The following is a 23,821-nucleotide window of genomic DNA, read 5'->3' as shown; positions in this document are numbered from 1 at the left end:
GATGGCTCCTCTGCTCCGTTCCCCTCGGCTCGGTTTCCGAGCTGTGAGCTCTGGGGTGGGAGTGGGGGCGGGTAGCAGGGGTCCTGGGACTTCGTGCGCCGCCGGCCTGGGCTCACCGCGGACGCCCTTCCCGCTGCAGGACACCACCCCCGACGAGCTTCTCTCGGCGGTCATGACTGCGGTTCTCCGGGACGTGAACCTGAGCCCGACCCAGCTAGGAGACATCTGCGTTGGTGAGCTCGCTACCCAGGCCCTACGCTGGGTCCCCTTAGCAGCCCTATCCCGCCAAAACTCTCCTCAAGCACCTCCCTGTGCTCCAGGCACTTGCCAGGTGTTTTCACTGAGGGGAATGTCACGCAGTTGAATTTGTGTCTTTAGGGCTAGATTCCGTCCCCGCCCCCGGGCACTTTCCTGCCCCTCCAACCACATGCTGCATATTAAGTATGGTAGAAAGCAGAGCTCTCAAGTGACAGACAGCCCAACGCCAGGGTACTTGACACCCTAGGAGACAGGAGACTATAGGGTTCTCTCCAGATCCTGACATCCTGTTTCTGCCACAGTTCTATTTTTTAGAACATAAAAAAATCATCTAGTTCAATCCCTCACTTACAGATAGAAAAACTGAGGCCTGGGGAATTTGCCACAGAACTTGGGATCTGAATCCAGACCTCTTGACCTTCAGTCCACCCCTTTTTCCCCACCCCCAGTCCTCTAGCCTCAAAACACAACACCGTAATGTGGCAAGAGTCTTGTCAAATACCGTAGGTGCCACCTCTAGTTGGGGAATCTGTTCCACCTACGAGGGAAGCCGAGATTGGCCGAGGACACCCGCGGAGGTGTACATTTGCACTCATCTCCACGAACCGACAGAACTGGTTCATTCGGCTTCAGACTTTGCATGGCATCTTTTCTTCCTTTCCGTATTATCCTTAAAGGCAGGCAGCCTGCCCAGTGTGTGTTGATCTGGGGCTGGGTCTAGTGTATGACCAGGACGAACTGCTGAATAGCTGGTTCCCCCTGCTCCAGACCTTGAAATTCCAGAGACTCAAGTGAACCTGCTGAGGGCGTATGTTTCTGAAGAAAGATCTGGAATGTCCCCTCTCTGCTATTCACAGCTGTACCTTAGTGCCCAGACCACCACCTCGCACTGAATAAAGTATTGTTGTCCACAGGAAATGTGCTTCAGCCAGGGGCCGGGGCAGTCATGGGCCGAATTGCCCAGTTTCTGAGGTAAATTTTAACAGTTCTAGCTCTGGGTTGGCTATTTTGACTCTTGGGTGGGCTCAGGCCTCCACCTGTTGATGGGGGATATCAGGGTGGACACCAGACCTGGAGGCCGCCAGGGCCCTGGGCACCCACTCTTGTGAACTGTACTTTCCCCTAATTTGAAGGGAGCATGTGTTACCTGGCGCTGAGCCAGGACAAACAGGCTCTGGGACTAGAGCAGAAGACCTCTGTGACATGATTTTTAGCCACGTCAGCTTGTGGCTTGCTTTTTGTAAGTACTGGACGGACTGTCCTCTTTTGCCAGGTATATAACCAGGTAGGAACACTCAAGGGTGACAATGAGCTTTTTTTCAGCTGAGCAAGCTGGGACCTCCAGGCATATCCTGTCAGCAGCATCTTGGGGACAGGGCAGAACCCTGAGGAGGACCCTGGTAAACTTGCCCTTCACCGCTTGCTGTCCTAAGACAAAGGAGGAGTGCTTCAATCATCCTCGCGTGTAGATGTGCTAACCACTTAGTTCTGTTTGTACTCCCAGCTGTATAGAGAAGAAATAATGGGAACATTAGCTAGCGAAGGAACAGGAACACTGGGAAAACCTCTAGGGACTAGGAGAGGTTCAGGCTGCTTAGCCTGGAGTTCAGGACTCCCGGGATCTGGCTCCAGACTTCCCTTCTGCCTTATCTCCCAGCTGCTGCCTCGCCTTGACCCTTCGTCTTTCAGCCAGACTGTCTGCCTGCTGTTTCCTACGCCGGTCATCCTGTCCCCTTGGAGTGCTGTCCCTACCTCCTCCCTCTGCCCTCGCTAAACCTTGCCCAAACACAGTGTCACCATTTTGGCCTGACTTGCCCGAGCGCCCAGGCTTAAATTGAGTGCCTCTGCCTCTCCAGTAGCTAGCCATGTGCTTCCTTGTGACGTGCTTTGGCATCTTGCTTTATTATTTCAGTCTCTGCTCGTTGAGTTACTTTTCGTGTGTTGGTTGGGTGTCCTCTAGGGCACTGTATCATAAGCATGTCAGCATCCTTCAGGTCGTGTCTTGTACTTAGTGTTTAGCGAACACCTGGTGGGTTGGGTGGCGAGGTGGTAACTAGGCAGTAGGGAGTTAGGGAACCTGGGAAGGATTAAATAGGCTGCACGGGCCTAGGCGGCGATCCACATGATAGGGTCTCAGAAGAGCCTGGCCTGGGCACTGGCTAAGGTGGTCCCAGCCCTGGCTGCACACCAGAATCGCCAGAGTTCTTTGATTTCCCTGAGCTCCCCAGGGCTTTGTACCCTTGGCCAGGGCAGGTTACATCAGGAGGGGCAGCCCCACCCTTCCAGGTTGGAGACCAGGGTGGGAGCCTCGGGGAGCCCACCAGAACAAGGGATGTCAGAACACCTGGTACACATCAGGTTCTTTGACCAGCTGGGAGCAGGCTTCCCAGAGAGAAGGGAGACAGAAAGGTTCAGCCATGTGGTTATTAGTACGGCTGAAGAGTAAAGGTATTTCTGGCCTCATCCTTTAGACATTTCTTTCGTCTGGTTCTGTCCCAGCAGTAGGTCCTCTTCTCTGTTCTTTGGGGGAAACAGAGATGTATAGTTTTCATTTCTGAATCTTCAAAGGGAGAGGAAGAGGATCGCTGTGGCCTAACCAGCCTTCCCTTGCCCTTGGCCTGTGCTTGGCCTTGGTCGAGGAAAGCCACAGGATGGGAGGGCATGTGCTTCTGGGGCCCTGGGGAGCAAGCGCCTGTAGAGATGGGGTCTGCCCAGTATATTATCTGGCCTGGAGTAGGGGTCAGGGCTGTTGGCTTTGTTCCCCTGGTCTCTGTACCCCCCGATGGGGCAGTCCTATTGGCCAGGAACACAGCCTGCTTTCTGTGAGATGGGAGAGCCTGGTAGGGGAGAGGGACTGACTCTATGGTGTCACCTTCTGTTTCAGTGACATCCCAGAGACTGTACCTTTGTCGGCTGTCAATAGACAGTGTTCTTCAGGGCTCCAGGCAGTGGCCAACATAGCTGGTAAGTTGTGACTGGGTGGGTTCCCATTGCTACAGCCTGGCCTTAGTCCGGGCTCCATGAGTTTGGGTCAGCAAAGTCACTCTCTACTGGGCAAGCAGTAAGGACTTCTGAGAGGACCCTAACCATGGAAACATAAGGAGAACCCCTTGCCGCTATCTCCAGCCTTTTCTGGACATTTCCTGGGGCTTCCATTTCTGAGGCTGGGGCTGAGTCCCACTTAGAGACCAGGTGGGGAAGAGGCCCCCCTGTTTCCAGAACAGATAGACCCTGTTGAAGGATGTTTATGAAATGCTTTTGTTGCAGGTGGCATCAGAAATGGGTGTTATGACATTGGCATGGCTTGTGGGTAAGAATTTCTTTCTGCCAGAGCTTATTCACCAGCTTGTAACAATACAACTAATACTCACCTCCTAAGTTCTCAGAGGCCATGATTTCAGGATTGTCCCCTTTAGGATTAGCCCCTTTGGGCAGCTGACTGGGAGAGGGTTAGAGAATTCCTACAAATTCAGCTTAGAAGTAGCCCCCAGCTCTGGCTGCTCAGGAATTGCTCAGACCTCTCAGCACTAATGGGGAGAGGAAGTTGGCTTTTAAAAGCTTTCATTCTTGGAAGTCTGGTAGGCTGGAAAATGTGGCCAAGCATTAAGAAAAAAGATAGCTCTTGGGTTCTCTTCTGTGGCCCTAGTTGATTCATGCTGCTGCTGAGAGAGAAGGTGCAGTTTTGGTTCCCTGAAGCCAAGGACAGCTGCCTACTATGTAACTAGTTTATTCATTGGACCCCTCCCCTGGGCCAAGGTGGCAACTTCTGGCTGCCCCCTGGGTTCTGAGCGGCATGGTCAGATCTGCGTGGTTCGGTCACTGTCAGCTGCCGCTCCATCTTTGGCTGCAGCCTATGGAGCTGCAGAAGTTGTATTGGGCAGTGCCTCCAGAGAGGGTAAGGGCACTGGGGCCCAGGCTTGGGTGGGCATCTGGTGCTGGGAGGGCAGGCCACGCGAGGGCTTTGGCAGGTCCAGGGTGGCGAGCAGCTCCAGGGCTTGCTCCCTCTGCCTTTCAGTTCCTCTTTATAGCGTTTCTAGACTGGAAACATTGCTAGGCCATCTCAGGGCTGTGCCAAATGGCACTGGGTTGTCCTGCCTTGTGTCTGCAGCTGTAATAAAGCCAAAGACCATGCTGCAGGGACTTTGACTGGGCAAGGGCCACTGCCCAGTCTGCTCTCTAATCAGTCTGTCATGTTCCTCTAGCGTACTAGGGGACGGAGGAGTGGGGGTAAACTGGAGGAGAAGGCTGGAGCCTTCATGAGTTTCTTAAAGGGGATCTGAGTCCCCAAGCAGGTTAAAGACCATGTTACTATGGTATTAAGGGTCTGGGCCAGGACTGTCCCCCTCATCACAGGCTGACTGTCTCCTGTAGGCTTTGATCATGAAGAGTAGCCCAGGGCATCCTAGTTGGGAGTGGGCTCTGGGGCCAGACGACCTAAATTTAGATCCCAGCTGAGTGGCCATGGACAAGTTACTCAGCCTTTGGGCCTCAGCGTCCTCATCTATAAAGCGGTGATAACTACCTTGGACCTGTTGAAACTGGTAAAGTTAAATTGAGTGATAACAGCTAGCATTCTAGGGCATACATCATGTGACTGACACTGTTTGAAGCACTCTGATACCTGAAAAAGTTTTTAAAACAGTGGACACAAGAAAACTATTCCGTCAAGTTTGTATGTTATCATCCCTTGAGGCCGTATGGTCCCCTGCCTCCTCCAAGCCCCTTTTGACCACACTAAACTGAGATCTCACCTTCCTGCAGCTCTTACCACCTCCTTGTCTATGCAGGTCACATCGCTCTTTGATCTGCAGCTTTTAAAATACTTATTTCTTTTCTGCTCTGAATCTGTGATCTCTGAAGGCAGGGCCCTGGCTTGTTGGAGATGTTTCCCCCTCTGTAGCTGACACTAGGCTGACGGGCTGCAGGCGCAGCTACCTTAGGGATGCATGGCCCTGCCCCGGAGTGTGGGGTGGGGGTGGAGGCAGAGGCAGAGCTCAGCAGCCCTGCACCCCCAGCTCCACCTTGCTGGCCAGTGCCCTGCCCTGGGCTCCCTGGCTATTAAGCAGCACTTGCCAGATGCACAGCTTTCCCTGGGGGGGGGGGGTCTTGCTAGTGATTACCTCCTCCTCAGGGTGGAGTCCATGTCCCTGGCTGACAGAGGGAACCCTGGAAATATTACTTCGCGCCTGGTGGAGAAGGACAGTGCCAGAGATTGCCTGATTCCTATGGGGTGAGTGTCCTGTAGCTCGGTGTGCCTGTGGCCCCTCAGCTCCCTGCCTGGCCTGGAGCAGGGGCATGGGAACTTGGACCATCTTGTGATGGGCGGTGCCAACCCAGGCCTCCTGCTTTCGGGCTTGGTCTGCTCTGCAGGGACTCTGGGGATGGGACTTGATGCTGCCCCTGACTTCCCAACCGTGGCCCAGCCTGTCACGCCTACCCTGAGGGGCTCAGTCACACAGGGATGATGGCAGCTGTACCCCAAAGCCTTGGAGGCCTGGAAAGTTGGGGAAATGGGAAGCTTTCGGTTACCGGACATGCTGCTAAGGGAACTTGGCCCCGTGAGATGCAGCATCAAAAGTGTGTTGTGTTCGCACAGTACCGTAGCGCTCCTGTGAGCGTCACTGAGCTCCCAGGGTCCGTGGGCAAGGAGTCCTGGCTCCACTTGAGGTTCAGAGAGGGGCAGTGCCCTGGCTGCCTCCACATCCAGCGACCATACCTCCAAGGGTAGCCTATAAAGCCGGAAGCCCAGGCTGGAAGGCCTAGCCGCGGCTCTGGGTTCCCGAGATGAGCGTAGGTGCCAACCATGGTGAGCAGAAAGCCTAGGTGAGGCCTTCCCAGAGGGGATTCAAGTCCTCAGCTCCCACATTAAAGCAGCTTTCCTGAGGCATAGAAGCTGGCCAGTTAGTGCCCCACCCATACCCTCATCTGTCTCGTTTCTAGTCTCTGGTGGATGAGCTTCCCAGGTTCTGGGTGGCTCCCTGTCTGTGCCCCTGCATTCCACCCTGAGTCGTCACTACTGTCTCTGTGGCATGGACTGGCTTTCCTGCCCACCCCTGCCTACAGCCCTGGGGCCCAGACCATAGCATGGCTCGCAGACTGGCCGGTTCCCTCACCCACACTGTTGCTGTTTATCTTCTAGGATAACCTCGGAGAACGTAGCGGAGCGGTTCAGTATTTCGCGGGAGAAGCAGGATGCCTTTGCACTGGCTTCCCAGCAAAAGTGAGTGCTGTTTGGGGCGGGGCGTTTAACAGGCGGAGAGTGAGGTTTTGAGGCTGACTTTTGAGCTGTCCTCAGGCCACAGAGAAGCAGCGAAAGCTTTCCAAGCGTCCCAGGAGGGAGAGGTGAACAGGGGCCAGGGCTGCTGTGCCTTGTTAATACTTCCATGCCCTACTCCTCTCTGTTCACCCTGAGTGTCTTCTCCCTGGTGGACCTCAGTTTCCCCATCTACTCATTGCGGGGTGTAATGAAGGCTAGGTGTTGTCTCTAATTGCTGTGGTTTGGTAGTTAGACAGTGGAAGGCAGGGCCTCCTCTGGATAGCCTGGAGTTTGGGGCCAGCATTGCTGGGGACCCTGGCACCCCAGCTTCTGAACCACTCCTTGGTCTGGGGTAGCATCCTGAGGCAGGGGCTGGGGATTACATCAGAAGAACCCCAGGGGTTCAGGCCTCTGGACAAGCCCCAGCTGCCCAGAGAGGACGTAGTATCCAGCCAGGTAGGCTTCTCTGATGCACTAGGGTCAAGTAACCCTTGAGAATTTGGTGAAAGCTGTGGGTTCCTCCCATGGAAATGCATATAATGATTATTACAAGATCACCTGAAAATGCTTTGTGCTTTTACACTGTTTCAATACTAAGATTCATCTGGTAGTTTAGTATGTTATTTTAAATAAGCAAACACTGGGGAACGGATGCAATTGAGCCATTGGGATCAAATAGAAAAGTTGGCAGAACCCAGAATAAATATCCCAGGGCTTCCATCATCAGTTTGGCATAGAGAACCAAGCAGGCTTAGTCCCTGTTTGGTGACAGGCTCAGGGGGGAGCCACCACCTCTCTGCCTCCTCCTCCCTTCAAGGTTGGGATTGGTCAGGATCTGAGGCTGATGGCAAAGAAGACACCAGGAGGCTTTGGGCCTCCCAGGGTCAGGTGGGGATGGTGGGGAACCCACATCCGTCCCTCAGCTCCGAGGTGAGCGTATCCCAGCATTTAGCAGTCTGAGCTTGCGTGTCTGCCCCCGCAGGCAGGGGGTGGAGGCAGTGGAGGGGCCCCAGAAAGGAAGGGAGCCTGAGCCTGGCTGTCCATGGTGCTGGCAGGGCAGCCAGAGCCCAGAGCAAGGGCTGTTTCCAAGCTGAGATTGTGCCTGTGACCACCACGGTCAATGATGACAAGGGCACCGAGAGGACTATCACCGTGGTCCAGGATGAGGGTATCCGCCCAAGTACCACCATGGAGGGCCTGGCCAAACTGAAGCCTTCCTTCAAGAAGGGCGGCACTACCACAGCTGGTAAGACTAGGCTGGGGGTAGGGGAAAGGAAGGGGCCGTGTCCATGCTAAGTGCTCTCTGGGAGCTTGGACCCCCCGCCCCAGGCAAGGTGGACATGGGAGGCCTCCTTACCCCTGTGATTTGCCTCTAGGAAACTCTAGCCAGGTGAGTGATGGGGCAGCTGCTATCCTGCTGGCCCGGAGGTCCAAGGCAGAAGAGCTGGGTCTTCCCATCATTGGGGTCCTGAGGTCCTATGCAGTGGTTGGGGTCCCGCCTGACATCATGGGCATTGGACCTGCCTATGCCATCCCTGTAGCTTTGGAAAAAGCAGGTAAGGTGGCTGCTTCACAGCCTAGATCTGGATCCCATCTGGGTCTTAACTTCTGCCTGTCATGCTGTTGTTGCCAGAAGGGGGTGGTCCTGTGGGTGCTGCAGAGTGAAGGGGGAGCAGACTAGCACCCCTACCCCAAGCCCTTCCTGACCCCACAGCCAACACCCGCTCATTCATGTGGAACAGGCAGAGGTAAGGGGCCACGGGGTCAGCTCAGGTCTTTGCCCCCTGCCTGCAGGGCTGACAATACATGACGTGGACATCTTTGAGATCAACGAGGCCTTTGCAAGTCAGGTGAGCCTTTGTTTCTCTACGTTGCCTGGGCCCTAGGCAGCCCAGTTGGAGCCGGTGGTGCAGGGGACCAGGGAAGGAGCTGTAGCTGATGCTCTGCCTCCTTTCAGGCCGTCTACTGTGTGGAGAAGCTAGGACTCCCCCCTGAGAAGGTCAACCCTTTGGGGGGTGCTGTGGCCTTGGGCCACCCACTGGGCTGCACTGGGGCTCGACAGGTGATCACGCTGCTTAATGAGCTGAGGCGCCGCAAGAAGAGGTGAGGCTGGCTCCCTATGGGGGTGTCGTGGGAGATGCATACACACACGCTCTCTGAGGATGCAGGGGTGTGGCTTCCGTTTTCTCTGAGGGCCAGCTGTGAAGGGCACCCTGGCCTACACAGGCATCTGCCACCATGTGTGTGCTCCAGGCGGGCAGTCAGGGAACCAACCGCATGTCTGTAGATTTGCATCCTCTGTGCCCATGAAGGCCTTGGTCCACCCAGCTCAGCCTGGTCTGGGGAGAGCTTGGTGGTGGGGCCTCCCTCCTTTGTGCTTTCACCCAGCCAACACAGTGTTGCTTCCGCAGGGCATACGGGGTGGTGTCCATGTGCATCGGGACTGGAATGGGAGCTGCTGCTGTCTTTGAATACACTGGAAACTGACTGAGGCGCTTCCCAGACAGTCCTGCCCTGGAGGCTAGAAAGCAACACTACAGATACGATGCCATATGGGAAAATTCAGCACTGGGGGCAGCAATGGGCAAATCAAGGCACTTCAGCTAATTTGGAAAATGTGAACATTGATGATACAGTACGGGAGTGGGTGAGGCACTGGGTCACCCAGGCCACAAAGGCTACTGTGTAATTCCTGGGAAACAGGCCTCCTGGATGATGAGTGCAGTGGACACAATAAATGCGTGTCAGCTTATCTTGGTGGCCGCGCTTTACCCCAAGCGCCGTTTCTTGCTGTGCTGGTCTTGGTCTTGCCTCTGCGCAACCTGAGTGCTGATTCTTAACTGCCGTGGTCTCCCCGGTGACATGGCCTATGCTTTATATTAGCTCTGAGGATGTAAACGCAGGGTCTAGGCTGACCAATGCCATGGTAGGGGGTCCCTCCATCCCAGGAGCCGCCCAGAGGTTCTCCAGTGTGTGCCCCTGTTCTGTAGCTCTGGGCCATGTTTATTGCCAACGCTGGGGATCTGAGGGCAGAGCCTCAGAACTGGCAGGTAATACATATCTCTCGTCGTAAGAGCCTTGGCCCCGGAGCTGCAGGGTGCAGGTCTTCTCACCGAGCACACCTTCTACCACCAGCGTGGACTCATACAGCTCACTGCTCCTGTGGGCCACAGGGAGCTGAGGTTAGGAAGCAGCTCTGGGCCGGCGGGCAGTGATGGGGCGGCTCAGAGGGACTGGCCGTACCTGGCCGTGAAGAGAACCTGCAGGGTGATGAAGGGTGGAGGTGCATTGACTGGTCGTGCTTCCAGCAGTCCACTGCTTGGGGAGACGCTGAAGGCCACTTGGTCCTTGTCTGGCTCCTGCTGGCCTGCGCCGAGGGTAAGGGAGCACACATGAAGGCACGCAGTTCCATGCTCTGCCCCAGCAAGTCTCCTCGCCCCAATCTCTGGTGGGCAACCCTGCAGGTCGCCTGGGATTGGGGAGCTAGCCATCTCTGTAGGGGTTCCCAGGTGGCACTAGCCCTGGGGAGCTAGCTTAGATGGATAGGGAACACTGGCCCCTTCCTGGAGGTCCTAGCCCAGCCACACAGGAGCAGTGGGCAGACAGGAGGGCATGACATACCCATCAGCACAGCCCAGTAGCTCCGGCAGCTGCTCAGGTTCATCAGGTAGACGTCCCGGACCCGCCCCTGGTTCACAAAGCAGGTCCCGAAGTCCACCCAGCTAGTGGAGAGCTGCAGCTCGGGCATGGCCACAGTGGCCCGCAGGGGCACCACCTACGGGGACAGAGCCTTTAACTTGGCGGGGACCAGGTGGTCTTGCCCATTCCTGCTAGGCTGTGAGCCAAGGTCTCAGGGACACATAGGCCCTGCGGACTGCAAGCACTGACACTCCTAAGGAGCACACAGGCAGCACCATGGTGGGTGGAAGGGGCGCCACCATCTAAAGCCAGAGGCTGCTGGTGGGATTCTGAGCAGGTAAAGGGCCAGGAAGGCCCCCTGCCACCCCTGCCCTGATTAGGCTCTGGTCTCTGCTGCCTGGTTGGGCGCCCTGCCTTCCCCCTCCCAGATGGGCTCTGGGCCATCTCACCTTCTCTTGACAGACCCCACCTGTGCCCTGACTGCCCTAGCTCCTGGCAGCACCCCTCCCCCACCCCCACGTCACCCTCAGGCACTGCCATATTTGTACATATTTGTACAGCAGCAGCCCAAGTACCAAGCTGGAGGGCCCGCCTGGCTCCAGTGCTCAAATCCTTTTGGCCTCTGGAATCCGACCCCTAGGCCATTCCTTCCCATTCTTCACCTGCACCTTCCGGCTGGGCCCCTGCCTGCCTTGGCCTCTCCAGCTCAGCTCCACACCACAGTCCTGTGGTCTGCCACAGTCCACAGAACTAGGCCTGGGGTGCTCACCCTGGTGCCCAAAGCCCCACACGAGCCCAAGAGTCATCCCTCAGCTGCCTCAGGTGCTACTGTCCCCACACATCAGGCCATTCCCTCTTCCTGACTTTGAATGTAGTTTCCCTTCTCTCTTCATTAAACTGATTAAATAGAAGGCTTCACATGCCACCTCTTCCAGGAAGCCTTCCCTGACTTTTCACTGTATAGCCCCTTACCTGCTCTGAGCTCCTAAGACAAGGATGGAGGACTCTCATCTCTCCATGTGCAAGGCCTCTTCCATGGCAGATGGCCCTCAGGGCAGGGGCTGGGGCTCCTCTTATTCTAAGGGCCCTGCCAGGGCTTGTCCTTTCACCCCACCAGAACAGAGTTCCACCACCCTCAGCATGTGCAGCAGTCCCAGGACTCACCTGAGTGGTCTGGTTGGCGTACTCCAGGAGCAGATTCTGGGTAAACACCATCTCTCTCTCTCCACTCGCGCTCTGTTGAATGTCTACTCCGGGCAGCATCTGGTCAGCTGGGAGCCTCTGATAGGAGAGCAGCTCCAGGGATAGCGAGAAGGACACGTTCACCTGAGCAGATGTGGACAAGCCATCACCTCAGGCCACTAAAGGCAGGCGGTAGCTTTCCCACCTGGAGCTGCATCCTCCTGCCCTCGGACGGCCCCAGCAGGCCCGACAAGGTCCCGGCTCAGCCCTGCCCCACCTCAGCCTGCAGCAGACGGCTTGGTGGCTGGCTGGTCAGAGGAGCCAAGGACGAGGCGTGCCAGAGGTCCGGGTTGGCCAAGGGGGAGGGTGGTGTTATTTGCTGAGATAAAATGCCACCACTAAAAGGAGGCGCAGGTGTGGGCAGGACTGGGTGGGGAGGGAGACTGGGAATTTGTTTGGGAGAGAGTTCGGGTCAGGAGTCAGAGGCCCTGGCACTGGCACATGGCAGGCACTCAGTACACCTATACCGAAGTGAACATTTTGAAAGAGACTTCTCAGTGAAGCTCTGGAAGTAGCTGAGATGACCCCGGAGTGTGCAGAGAGGGGCGAGGGCCTAGCGGAGCTCTAAGGAACAGCAGCATAAAGGCAAGCCCTTCAGAGAGGAGGGAGGAGACAAGGAAGCAGGACAGGGTTAGGAGGGGGTGGGGGACCCAGCATGGCTGGCTGACCTGGGCCTGACTGTGCACATCCAAGAGCCCACAGTGCAGACATGGAGGTGCACACAGCCAACCACCCACATGGCCTGTGACCTGTCCTCATTCCAGATGCCTCAGAAACCAAACGAGGCAGACATTCATGTTCCCACTGAGACCCCCATCAGCAGAGGGAAAGTCACTGTGGCACCTGGGGTGCCTTACGTTGATGGAAAGATGGCAATCAAACCTTGAACTCACCCGAGCCGGGCACAAACCCTGCGTGAGGGCACGTCTGTGTGCAAAATGGAGGTGCTCATGGGAATGCCTCGGCCATGACCAGGACCTTGGCAGAGGAGAGGGGTCTGCTGTGTCTGGGACTCATGTGTGCTCACACTGATATGTTTGGTCCTATCTGCATGTGTAAGCCACCTGTGCAGGGGGCTGGTGTTTGCTGGAAATGGGGTGTCTAATGAGTTTGCTCCTGACTGCCCGTAAATGCACAGGGCGTGGGGGGGGGGTTCAAACGTGCAGTTTGGGTACACATATCTGTGTGTGCATAGCAACGTGAGGGTGGTATGAAGTATGTAGTCCTTACACGTGTGTGTATGTATGTAAGAGGAAGGTGGCTGCAGGGGAGTGGGCCATCCAGGGTGAGGCCCACAGAACCCTCCACTGACCAGCATGTTGTCCTGCGGGTGGAGCACCAGCTGCTTGGCCCCTGCTGCCGACTCCTCACACTCCTGCTCCCTGCCGGGGCCAGCTCGGTGGCTGCAGCTAGTTTCATCTTGAGAAACAGAGAAGGGCCTGGAGACCAGGAGCCGGAAGTAGTGTGGGATGTCCGTGGTGTTGGTCAGCTTCAGGTGGTGGGTGGTCACCAGCTCACTCAGCACCTGGGTGGCCACAGAGATGGGGGAGGCTGAGGGTACATATCTCCCCTCTCCTCAAGCCCATGGCTCTTGGTGTTGGGGAAGGGGACTCAGACTATAAGACATGTGCCCCAGAAGGGCCTATAGGGACATCTGAGGTCCAGGCACATTGGCGGGGCCAGGGGGTACAGCACACTCACCCCAGAACAGGGCTGCTCAGGGATGAGGTCACTGGCCTGGAGCCAGAAGTCCATGCCGCCGTCGTAGTCCAGCTCCACACTTAGGCTGCCAGCAACGGGCATCAGGGGGTCAGGCTGGGCTTCTGGGGCCTCTTGGTTGTGCCCACTCTGCTTATCTGGTCCTGGCCAGCCTTTCCCTGGGCTCACTTGCTGGCTTCTCCTCTATCCCATTCCTGTCATCTTGCTCCCAGAACCCTGTCTGGTCCCCACTAGTGCCCAGTAAGGGTACTCCCCACAGGGCGATGGAGGAGGGAGGCCAGGCAGCCCAGCCAACTCACTGTGCATGCCTCACGTAGCTATGCAGGTCCAGCCTCAGGGGTCCCACCGCAAAGTCCTGCAGGCGCCGCCTCCTCCCTGGAAGCTCCCTTTCCACCTACCAAGCCCAAGCCTGATTAGTGGCGGTCTTTGGGATGGGCAGGCAGTGTGCTACCCAGGAGAGAGGCAGTGGCTGTGGCTCTACCCTAGGCCAGGAGGGCTCACCTCGTTGTCCAAGCTCATGAAGCCCAGGGCGTAGCCAATACACTTCACCTTGTGCAGGATGTCGGGGCCAAGGACCATGGGTGTGAAGGAGATGGAGATGGTGCTGCTGCCCCCTGCAGGGACCTCCTGGCACAGGCACAGTAGCCTCAGCACTGCCCCAGGCCAGTGGGGACTCTGCGAGGCAGCTCCCAGCTCTGCCTGCCCCAACTCACCACCTGCTTGGGGCTGACACGGTACAGATGGTCACAGGGCACTCCCTCATGCCCCTGCAGGATGACCGAGATGATCTTTGAGTTACTGGAGCTGCTCTCCACCTGTCATCAAGATGTCACCGAGGCTCATACAGGCTCAAGGCCCACTGGCTACAGCTGGTCTGCCAGCCCACCCTGGCCCCCCTTCTCACAGACTGGGCAGCTTCATGGCTGGACACCGACTCGTTAGAGAGCCTTGGGGGCTGGAAGGAGCTGCTGCCCTCGGAGGTCTCAGAGCACAGGTCATTTCCTGCTCGGTCCTGCAGCGGGAAAGGTGGCCCATAAAACACCAGCAGATCCACCAGCCGGTCCTCCCTGTCATCCAGAGCATAGGTCTTCCAGTCCAGGCGGATGTCTGGGGCAGATGTGGGGGGAGAAAGGCGAGGAATAAGGAAGCAGCAGATGGATCTTCCCAACACCCCCACCTCCCTGCAGGCCCTTAGAGGCTGCCGGTTCTCCCATACTCAGTGTGGAGGGGGGCCTCACTTCCTCTCTAATGCCACTTCCAGGCAATTCTTGTTTTTTTAAAAAAAAAATCCACAGTTCTATGCCATCTGGCTCTATTACCCTCAGCCCTCCAGGTCCAAACGCACGAATCCAGGCACTCCATGCTCTCCCCAGCTCCTTGGGCCCTCCAACTCCTGTATTCCCTACCTTCTCCCCCTCCATCAGCCCCTGTCTGCATTCACTTCCTTCCCCAGCCAGGTTAGTCTTTGGGGGCCACCATGTCAACTTGTCTTACCAGGATTCTCAAATCTCCCTTTGCCCCCATCCTTCTGCCCACCTGGCAAAACCTAACCCTTAATGAACTGAACTGACTCTCTGGACCCCATTGGATAAAGCGCCCCACTTTCCAAACAGCTTGCCACACCCATAAAACTGCCCCCCATATAAACTGTGCCCCCGCTCTGTCCATCCCTCCATTTTGTACTAAGCTCTCCTTGCCAACCTGCACCATGACTGTCACATCTTCCCTGCTTTTCCCCTCTGACACCACTGCTTCCCTGACACTCAGCTGGTGGCCCCATCTCCCCTCCCAGAAGGCCCCAAATCAGGAAGTCCCGGAAGTCCTGTCCCACCCCCACCCCCACATCTGTCTGCACTGATCCCATCTCCCTCCTGCCTTCAATCTCTTCCCCGCCCCTCTTTTCTGGGACCAGACATGTCCAGTCTCCCCTCCCTCATAGCTGCTTCCCAACAGCACTTATTACAAGGTGAGGTTCCCCCCACCTTAAACAAGCGTCCCTCTGCCAGTTGACCTTTCTAGGACCGCCTCCTCTCTCCCTTTCATGGCAAGATCCTAGGACAAATTGTCCATCGTCACCTCCCCTCCTCAGCTCTTATCCACTCCCCAGTTAACTTCTGAGTCACAGGCTCCGCCCTGAGGGACACACACCCAAGGTTCCCGGTCTTGCATTTCTTAGGATTATTACCTGGCACCTGCCTCTTACAGCCACCAAATCACTCCCACCGAAGGCCACCCATGACCTCTATACCCTGAAATTCAGTGGACAATCTCACTTTCAAGTAAAGACAGAGAAATGTACATGTGATGATGAGCCCCAAGGTAGGGAAGGCACCCACTAAAGGAAAGTAGAAGAGAAATTCCCAATGAAACAAAGGGAAAACAGAATCAAGTCACAAAAAGCAAAATGAAAAAAAAGTAGAAAAATTAAAATAAATGATAAAACAAGAAGAAAGAAATATATAGATTTATTGACTTTTCCTCTTAAAAGACAGAGGATGGCAGGTTGTGTTTTTTTTTTTTTTTTAGCTGAGCCATCCCGCCACCTGTTGGCAAGGCAGGTTGTGTTTTTAGAAAGCTCAGCTCTCTGCTGTTTACAAAGAAACACACATCACAGTCACAAAGGGTGAAAACAGAGGGGTGGGTGAAGAGATACCAGGCCGATGCCAACACGCGACCAGGGTAGCAACGTTAATATAAGGCGAGGGGGGATTTAAGCACTGACGGGGACAACGAGGAACATTACAGGATGAAAAAAGGCATCATTTATGAAGATGTTGTTCTCAAGTGCACCTAACAACAGAACAGCTAAAAACATAAAACTACTGGAAATGCCAGGAGAGCTTGATAAAGACATCAAATTATGGCATGTGATAAAGATATAATTGCACAGATCTAGTAGACAAAAATCAGCAAGATCTCACAGAATGGCAGTTCTCTTGCCCAGCTATACATTCCTGAAAATCACCAGAAGAGCTTAAAAACCCCAGTGCCCAGGCCCTGCCCCTAGAGACTCTGGTTCAGTTGGTCTGAGGCGGCCCAGCCTTGGCCCTCACTGGGAAGCTCTGACTGGTTCTGCGCTGGCCACAACTCTTCCTATGGCCCAGACACTTTTCATCCCTATAGGCTCCCCCCGGCCCAGTGGGCTGGCCCTTCCACCTGTACTCAGCCTGAGCGCCTCCACAGGGGAGCCTGGGCCCCTTGATACAGTCCCCAGTAGTCTGGCCTTCCCCTGTGGTTACCCTCAACGCACTCAACACGCTAGCAGCCCACAGTCTGTCCTGCCCATCAGGACAGAAGCCACTCAGCAGACGCCTAGCTGTCCTGTTCCCTCTGTATCCCCAGCAACATGCACAGCGCCAGGCATGTAGCTCAGATGCTGCTGGCTAAAGGAATGAGAAACGGTGTCCCCTGCAAGTGTCTGTCCTCGATAAGAGCAGGGCATCTGTGGCCCCAGGGACACTGGGAGACCCTGGGTTGGGCAAGGCCAAGTCCTGTCCTCAAGGATATAAGTGGCTGTCTCTGAAAACACCCATCTGGCTTAGTCACTCCCCACCTTGGCCCTCAGGGGCCTCCCTCAGTAATCACAGGCCACCTGGACTCCTGGGTCCTGGTCATGGGCCATCAGATTCCCCAGCCCCATCTTCCCTCCCAGCCTGGCCTACCCATGGCACAGCCTGTAGTGAGAGCCCAAATTTATCCCGTGAGCATCTCACCACAGGGGCTGGAGTTATGCAGGCGAAGGATCCGGGTAACTCTATCTCCTCCAGAGACCTGGGTGCTGAACCTGGAGGCAGGAGAGCAGGCTGAGCTCAGCCACAGCCAGCACACACCTTGCAGGCAGGGAGGGTTACTTCAGATAGGATGGCTGGGGCTGGGACTCAGGCAGGGAGGAGGCGCCACAGTGGTCTGTCTTCATCCTGGAGTCCCCAAGGCCCAGGGCTTGGAGGCCTTCCCCACGTAGTGCCTGGTGAACTGTGACCCAGGGCTGCTCACTGCCCTGGTAACACCCTTCCCCCCACCCTACAACCACACTGAGCACCCGACAGATCCCACCTCAGTTGGTGTGAGGGGTCCCAGGCCTGGCACGAACCTCAGGCCACACTGACTACTTGCTACTTCTGTCCCCCAAAAGCCTTCTGAGGTGTGCAGGTAGCAGCCATGTCCCCTGAGGCCTCTCCCCTCCAGGGCAACCCTGTCCTGTGGCTTTCTTGCTGGGTGGCACCAAGTAGCCCTGGGTCAGTTGAAGAGCAACAAGGCCGCCAGAGGGTTTCAAGGGGGCAGAGGAGGAAGCTGGGGGTGGGGCACCTGATGACAGGCTCCTTCTGGAACGGGTCAGTGGTGTAGTTGGTCCTCATGGAGCTGATGGGGCAGCCCACCACTGCCATGTGCACCGGGATGACTGATGGAGGCAAGTCTCCCACCTGCAAACACGCCAAACCTCTGTCACTCTTGTCACCAGCTGCCACCACCTTCCCTGGCTCATTTCCTCTATGCAAGTCCCTTCCTTCTCCAGCCAGCCCAAGCTCTCCACAGCTTGGTCCGAGCTGAGCCCAGACTCACTCCCCACTGTCTGATGCTCACCCCAGATACCCCAAAGGCATGGGGCTGCCTGGCCTCCCAGCCCTGGCGTCCCTACCCTTCCCTGTGTCTCGGCTCTCCTGCCCAGCCCGAGACCTGCACAGGTCTCCCAGCCCGACCATCTTTGGCCTCTTCTGGCCCTTCTGATCACATTTCTGTAGCTTTGAAATGGAAAGAACTTTATTATTTCTCTCTGCTAATAAAAAGTAATACATGGTGGTTTTTTTAAATTAAAATATAGAGTGTGATAATCACCAATAATCCTACACCCTGCAGCATGACTCACTGTCAATATTTTCGTGTGCAAATGTCTAGATAGACTTCTGTACATAAAACAGAGACATAAATGAGGAGCATCCGAGGCATGCTTTTGTTTTGGTAATCTTTTCTTTTCACAACATAATGATAATTTTACTAATGAAGGTTTACAGTGTCATTTAAAGGGCTGTGCGAAATATCCAAGCCCATATTTTTATCAACTCTTCTACTGATGGACATGGATGCTTAGGTTGTGCTCCCCCGCTCCTCCCCTCCCCCTGCCCCACTGTAAACTATGCTGAGAAGAAAAGGAGACCTGGTACGAAGGTATTTGTTCACATATCCACGTCTTTCCTTGGGGAAACTTTAAATGTGTGTGCCCAGCACGTGGCAAAAGGGCCTGCACGGGGCGGCACACACTTCCCACCCCGTGTCTGCAGTGCAGGAGAGCACGCTTCCCCCCGCACCTCCACGCACAACTTTTAAACCTTGTGACTCTTACCAAACCTGGTATTTCAGTGTGAGTTTAGTTACCCGTAATGGTGACATATTTTATATGTTCACCGGTCACCTGAATCTGTCATTCCTGAATTACCTGTTCAAATCCTTTGCCTGCCCTGGGTGCTTTGCCCCCACCCCCCCAGCTTATTGTGAGTTAAGCACTCTTGGTACATTAAGGTGCTCAACCCTTTGTCATACGTAATACAAACAATAGAAAGCAAACATCTGCTATAATTAACCTGTCCGGTATGCTAAATAGCTCATGAAAATCTTCTGTGCCATAACTAAATAGTGCAGAATATACATGTCTCACCCCTCCATATTAAACCGGGAGCTCCTTGTTGGTATCATCTGTTATCTTATTCATCCCTGTATCCTCCACAATTCAGTGGACCACACAACAACCCATACACAGTAGGTGCTCAATTCATGCTGAATAGTGAGTAAATGAATGACTGATGGGAGAACGAATGAATGCACTGAGGGCTAGATGAGGATTTGGCTCTGGGGGGATGTTACTGTCTCTCCACACTTACCCGGCCCCCCTGCCCCTACCACCACCCCCATTCCCCCATCCCCGCCCCCAGGTCCTGGGGTCCTAGCCCAGGTAGGCAGCCTCTCTGATTCCTCTGTCCTCCTCAGTGTGGTCCCAGCCTCACAGGGCCTCACAGGAAAAGGTGTGGGCGGTTCCACTGTTTGTGAGGTTGCTTCCTGCCTAAATCCCAGCGGTGGCTGCATATGAGAATGCCCGTCCCCAGCTCCTTGGGCATCATCTTTCTACTCAGTGAGATTTGAGAGGCTGGGGGCCAGGTGTTGGGGAAGGGAGAGCCTGAAGGTGAGGGCCAGGGTCAGGTTTCCCTGCACCCCAGGCCATTCCCCACAGGGAAGCCCTTACCGTGCAGATGAGGTTGTCCCAGTACTCGCCCCACATGTTCGCACATCCTGTGATGTTGACACGTAGCTGCTGGTGGGGCCCCAACACGCCCTGGGAAAGGTGGGGAAAGAAGGCTGCTCCTTTCCCATGAGACAACATGCTTTCCATAAAATCTGGGGGGAAAGCCAAAAAGGGGGTTTCAGGACCTTCAGGAGTCAGCAAGGCACTGTAGACAAGCCACCCTACAGCCTCTCCTAGGTCCAGTGAAACAAACCCTCTTCCTGGGAGCCCAGAGTCCAGGGACCAGCCTCCCTCAGCTCCAGCCCGTGGAGCCAGGCCCCAGTGGAAGCCCTCCTTCCTGAGCCGCTGCCCATCCCAAATCAAATCCAGGTCCTGTGCATGCGCCTTATGCCCTAGCAAGGAGGTGGCCTCATTTAAAAGAAATGTGCTGTCAGGTGGAGAGCCACGGCCACCTCAGGGACCTTGCTAGAAAAGACACTGAGGTGGTCAGGGTCCCCTCCCTGCAGCAGGTGTCCCACATCCTCAGAAGGCCACGGAAAATCCCACTCTGGCCAGGTCTGGGCTCAGTGCCCGCCCTGGTGCTCTTACCCAGCTGCTCTCGCCTGGCCAACTGCTTACGAATCCTCGCTGTCTTCAGCAGGGCAGGAGACACGTCGGGGCTTTACCAGGTGGGACAGAGAAATAGCATCAAGCCATCTGGGCCTTCCCTCAGACCTGAGCCACCTCCCCTGGCAACCAGCATCCCAGCAGATGCCCAGCGGAGGAAGGTGGCCCGGCCTGATCCTCCCAAGGGTGAGCTGGTCAGGTCTCCACCTCCTTCTCTGATCTTCACTCTTGCTACATCACCCGCCACCCAAAGCCACTCACCAGCCCCACAGATTGCCTCCCCCTACCCTCAGGCTCTGTTCCTGGGTGACCCCGGGATGCAAGCCCACCCGGACTCCCCGTCTCTTGCCCAGATTTCTGCAACAGGCCCGTTTCCAATCTTTCCTGCTGAGATCTGTCCAGCAGCGAGTGCACATTAACTTTTCTGGACTGGAAAGTTTATAGCTTAGAAACTGTTAGGGGCTCCCCACTACCCACAACGGTGGTTTTTAAGGTGGGCCCCCCGTGTTAGGCAATTTGGCGGTAAGGTGTTTGTAGTGGTGCGCTGCTAAACTGTCAATTTCAGTGGTGTAAATACTTTCCCTATGGCTGATTTCAAGTTACAGCTTTGCAAAATGCCTCACCGCCACATCTCTGTCCCCACAGTCCCCTCACCTCCAATAGCTTCTCCCTCATCCACGGTCCTAAATACTGCCTGGTCTGTCAGAAGCCCTCCATCCAAGCAGGCCAGGCCGAGGAGAAGGGGCCACAATCCCAGGCCTCTCAGGGTCTTGGAGGAGGGCAGCAGGAACCACTCCCTCTCCGCCTTTCCCCATGTCTCCTATGAAAACACATCCCCCCACTCCCCACGCCCACCAGCCTCTGGCCACCTAAGCCACACAGGCCCAATGGGGCAAACCCCTCCTGGTCACGTCCTCCCCGGTTGCTGCCTCTGAAAGAAACCAGACTTACAGGCATGGTTTTTGGCGCCGGCTATTTTGAGGGCTCCCGAAGTACTCAAACTTGAGGGTGAAAAGGGTCTGTATCGGGGAGTGATTGGTCAGGATGAGCTGGCGATTCACGCAGGTCCTCAGTGGCACCGTTGAGCCAAAGTCCAGGTTGAGCTCCTCCTTGTGGCCTGGCCACAGCTCTGTGCTGGGAACACTGCCCGGTGCCCATGGACACTAGGTTACAAGCCACCCTTGGTCTTGCCCAGTGAGCCACCTTCGGTGGGGGTGTGAGAGCTGACTAGAAACCAGCCTTCATCCTCGGGCTCAAGCCTCATCAAGCTGCCACCCCACAGGTGCACCCTTCTTGTCAGCCCATAACTGGCCTCAAACTTCACAAACTCTCCCTGGCCAGGGGCAGACTGGCTTGTCTCCCAGTTGCTGGGGCTCGTGAGGAAAAGTCCAAGGTCCCTACAGCCCTGTCCCTAGTCATCCCCTACCTGCCTGGACACCATGCCTCCAAGTGTTGGGGGAAAGCCCACACAGAGGGTAAGGACGGGGTAGAGGGATCTGTTCCCACAGAGGTGGCGAGAAACCACAATAACTCTGTGGCTGCTTCCTGGTTGTAGGAATCAGCTGGAAGGGGGCTGGTACCACAGGGCAATGCTGGTCCTTCATATGGTCACCTCAGCACTCAGGTCCTGGCCCCAGCCCTGGGCTCACCTTCTATCAGGGCCCTCTTCCAAGATGGCGATGGCCACTTGCAGTCCCTGGGGTTTCCCAGAAATGCCCAGAACCAGTGGCTCCTTCATGCCTGACACGGTACAAGGGAGGGCCAGATCGGTCAGCTCTTCCTATAAGAAAGCCCATCAGGGGCACATTAGCACAGGTAAGTCCCAGGGCTGAGCCTCAGAAGATGGGCCTCAGACGGTCTTCCCCAGCACAGGTGGTTGCTGTAGTTCTTGACTTCTGTCCAGGCTCTCTGTGGAAGGGCTCCCCAGTCCCTCCAGTGAGCCACCACCCACAGGCCCAGCCTGTCGGCCCGCACCCTGCCCCAGGAGCCTTGGCCCCTTCCTCAGGACTCCTGGCTGTGTCTGATCCAAATACCTCGGCACTCCCATGTGAAGGGAGACCCTCACCGTGGGCCTCTGGAAGAGCCACACATTTATTCTGATGAAGCTGCTACCACAGAAGTCAAACCCTCCTGAGTGAGGTCTGCTCCGTGCCAGGCCTGGGCCCATCTGTCTGTCACCCTAGAGCTCAGGCTAAGCTATGTAAGAAAGCCCACTGTCCCCATGTTTGCCAGTGAGGAACTGGGACCTGGGTCTGCAAGTCTCCATAGGAAGAAGTTTCTTCTTCACATGCCTTCCTGTGGGCGGCACCACGGAGAAGTTGTGCCCTGCTTAGGAGGAACCTGGCTGCCAGTTGGCCACCCCAGCAGCACCCAGCACAGGGCCTGCCGTAAGCAGCAGCTCTGCTCAGGATCTCTGGGCAAACTGGAAAGATGGGCCCACCTTTGGCCACAGAAAATGGCCTGGGGAAGGTTACAGTTGGTGCCAAAGTCTAGATGTGGCCAATGGGTTTCAGGCCTGCTCCAGGCTTCCTGACTTTGTGTCCCTAAAGAACGGGCCTCACAGGAATGGGGACCCCATATCCAAGTGCAAGAAAACTCTTCCCCAGTCACAAAAACCAGGAGTGGGCCTGGAGGCAGACCTCCCTGCCGGCAAGGACACAGACAGTTGCAGGGTGTCTTCCCAGTCCCTCAGGCCCCCTCACACCCCTACTCACCTGGGTATGAGCAGTCAACTCCAGACTGAGCTGGAACTCCTCATTGGGGCCCAGGGTGCCACATCTGGGGGAGACTTTTGCTGTGCAGAAGCTTGCTTGGTGCCCCAGGAGCTGGAGGACATATGGATGGGCCTATTATCATGTGCTGGGCTCCCAGGATGGACCCGGGGTCCAGGACGAGTGCTCAGCACTGCTGCATGCTCTGCTGGAGGTTGGAAGACTGGGGGCCCAGAGCAGGACCACCAGCAGGATGGGGATAAACCACAGGTCCCCTCACCAGTCCTCCCTGACCCCACATGGACTTCACACCTGTCGAAGGTTGCCTGGACTAAACAAACTGCCCTGGGAGGCCCAGGGTGATGGAGAGAAGGCAGCTGCCTCTGCTACACAGGAATGTCGGCCCATCTCCCATGGCATGCAGAGCAGGCTCCAGTCAGCCCCAGGGCCAGAGCCCCAGCTGGGCTCCCAACAGCTGCATGGACTTGTCACGGGCCATGCTGGGTGGGAGGTCTAGCTGTGTGCACCACAGACTCCTTCTCAGGAGGGGAACTGAGATTCTCTGAAAGCACGGCAAGGAAAAGCCAGACCAGATGTGCGGCTCCTTGGAGGAGCCCAGCTTTTCTGGGCACTGTGGGACAGAGGGAGGCTGAGCATCTGTTCTGGGGGGCGCCTTCAGGGCAATGTCCCCCTCCACATGGGCCTCTGGTGCTGAGGGCTGCAGACTTGGTGCCGACAGTGCGGGCACACTCACCATGCCCCAGTGGAACTGGGTGGGCAGGAGTGTGCCGTTGATGAGTGTGATGGTTGCCTTCATGGGCACGCCCAGGTAGAGATTGCTGAGCTCCACCTGGCTGCTCTGCAGGTACACGTGGGGCTCCTGTACCTCGGCATACACTGGGAGGTAGCTGGGGCACAATGAAATGAAAGGCATGCTGATCAGAAAACAAGAAATAAAACTGTCCCTATTTGTAGATGACATGATGGTCTATGTAGAAAATTCCAAGCAATCTATTTTCTAACAACTCCTAGACCTAATGAGTCAGCAAAGTGATAGGGTACAAAATCAACATACAAAAACAAATCAGGGCCGGCCGAGTGGCGCATTGGTTAAGAGCTGACTTGGGATGCCAGAGGACCCCGGTTTGGATCCCACAT

At 55.9% G+C, this 23,821-nt stretch overlaps 2 protein-coding genes across 2 annotated transcripts in view; one reads left to right on the top strand and one right to left on the bottom strand.

Annotated features, from left to right (window-relative positions):
- The window catches only part of ACAA1 (acetyl-CoA acyltransferase 1), a 9,728-nt gene extending 462 nt beyond the window's left edge, over positions 1-9,266 (top strand). Inside the window, exons 2-12 of the mRNA XM_019662767.1 lie at positions 140-233; positions 1,173-1,230; positions 3,143-3,222; positions 3,526-3,568; positions 5,390-5,488; positions 6,398-6,478; positions 7,570-7,760; positions 7,891-8,070; positions 8,309-8,364; positions 8,472-8,617; positions 8,926-9,266. Coding sequence (XP_019518312.1) covers positions 140-233; positions 1,173-1,230; positions 3,143-3,222; positions 3,526-3,568; positions 5,390-5,488; positions 6,398-6,478; positions 7,570-7,760; positions 7,891-8,070; positions 8,309-8,364; positions 8,472-8,617; positions 8,926-9,001 — 1,104 coding nt within the window. The 3' untranslated portion in view covers positions 9,002-9,266. The remainder of the gene's footprint in view (positions 1-139; positions 234-1,172; positions 1,231-3,142; positions 3,223-3,525; positions 3,569-5,389; positions 5,489-6,397; positions 6,479-7,569; positions 7,761-7,890; positions 8,071-8,308; positions 8,365-8,471; positions 8,618-8,925) is intronic.
- Positions 9,267-9,322: 56 nt separating this feature from the next.
- LOC109393489 (deleted in lung and esophageal cancer protein 1-like) lies at positions 9,323-23,645 on the bottom strand. The gene is made up of 18 exons (XM_019662766.1): positions 23,418-23,645; positions 22,667-22,777; positions 21,602-21,732; positions 20,904-21,095; positions 19,935-20,005; positions 19,347-19,498; positions 17,420-17,535; positions 16,828-16,898; positions 14,019-14,221; positions 13,828-13,929; positions 13,616-13,741; positions 13,414-13,508; positions 13,097-13,181; positions 12,708-12,920; positions 11,318-11,479; positions 10,136-10,289; positions 9,758-9,881; positions 9,323-9,674 (listed from the first exon to the last, which is right to left on the bottom strand). Exons 1-18 carry the CDS (start codon positions 23,643-23,645, stop codon positions 9,518-9,520), a joined length of 2,493 nt encoding a protein of 830 aa, XP_019518311.1. The 3' UTR covers positions 9,323-9,517.
- Positions 23,646-23,821: the final 176 nt, after the last annotated feature.

This window comes from Hipposideros armiger, unplaced genomic scaffold (genome assembly GCF_001890085.2).
Source record: "Hipposideros armiger isolate ML-2016 unplaced genomic scaffold, ASM189008v1 scaffold_380, whole genome shotgun sequence".
NCBI classification, from domain to species: Eukaryota; Metazoa; Chordata; class Mammalia; order Chiroptera; family Hipposideridae; genus Hipposideros; species Hipposideros armiger.
This window is presented reverse-complemented; position numbering and strand designations above follow the sequence as displayed.

Bases quoted from the DNA above. Each gene is read 5' to 3' on its own strand.
- LOC109393489 (XM_019662766.1), bottom strand. From the start codon at position 23,645: ATGTCATCTACAAATAGGGACAGTTTTATTTCTTGTTTTCTGATCAGC. The intron at 16,899-17,419 runs GTGCCCCACCCC...TCCTGCCTCCAG, and splicing joins CAGAAGGAGCCTGTCATCAG to GTTCAGCACCCAGGTCTCTG. The intron at 13,182-13,413 runs GTGAGTTGGCTG...CGTTGCTGGCAG, and splicing joins AGCTACGTGAGGCATGCACA to CCTAAGTGTGGAGCTGGACT.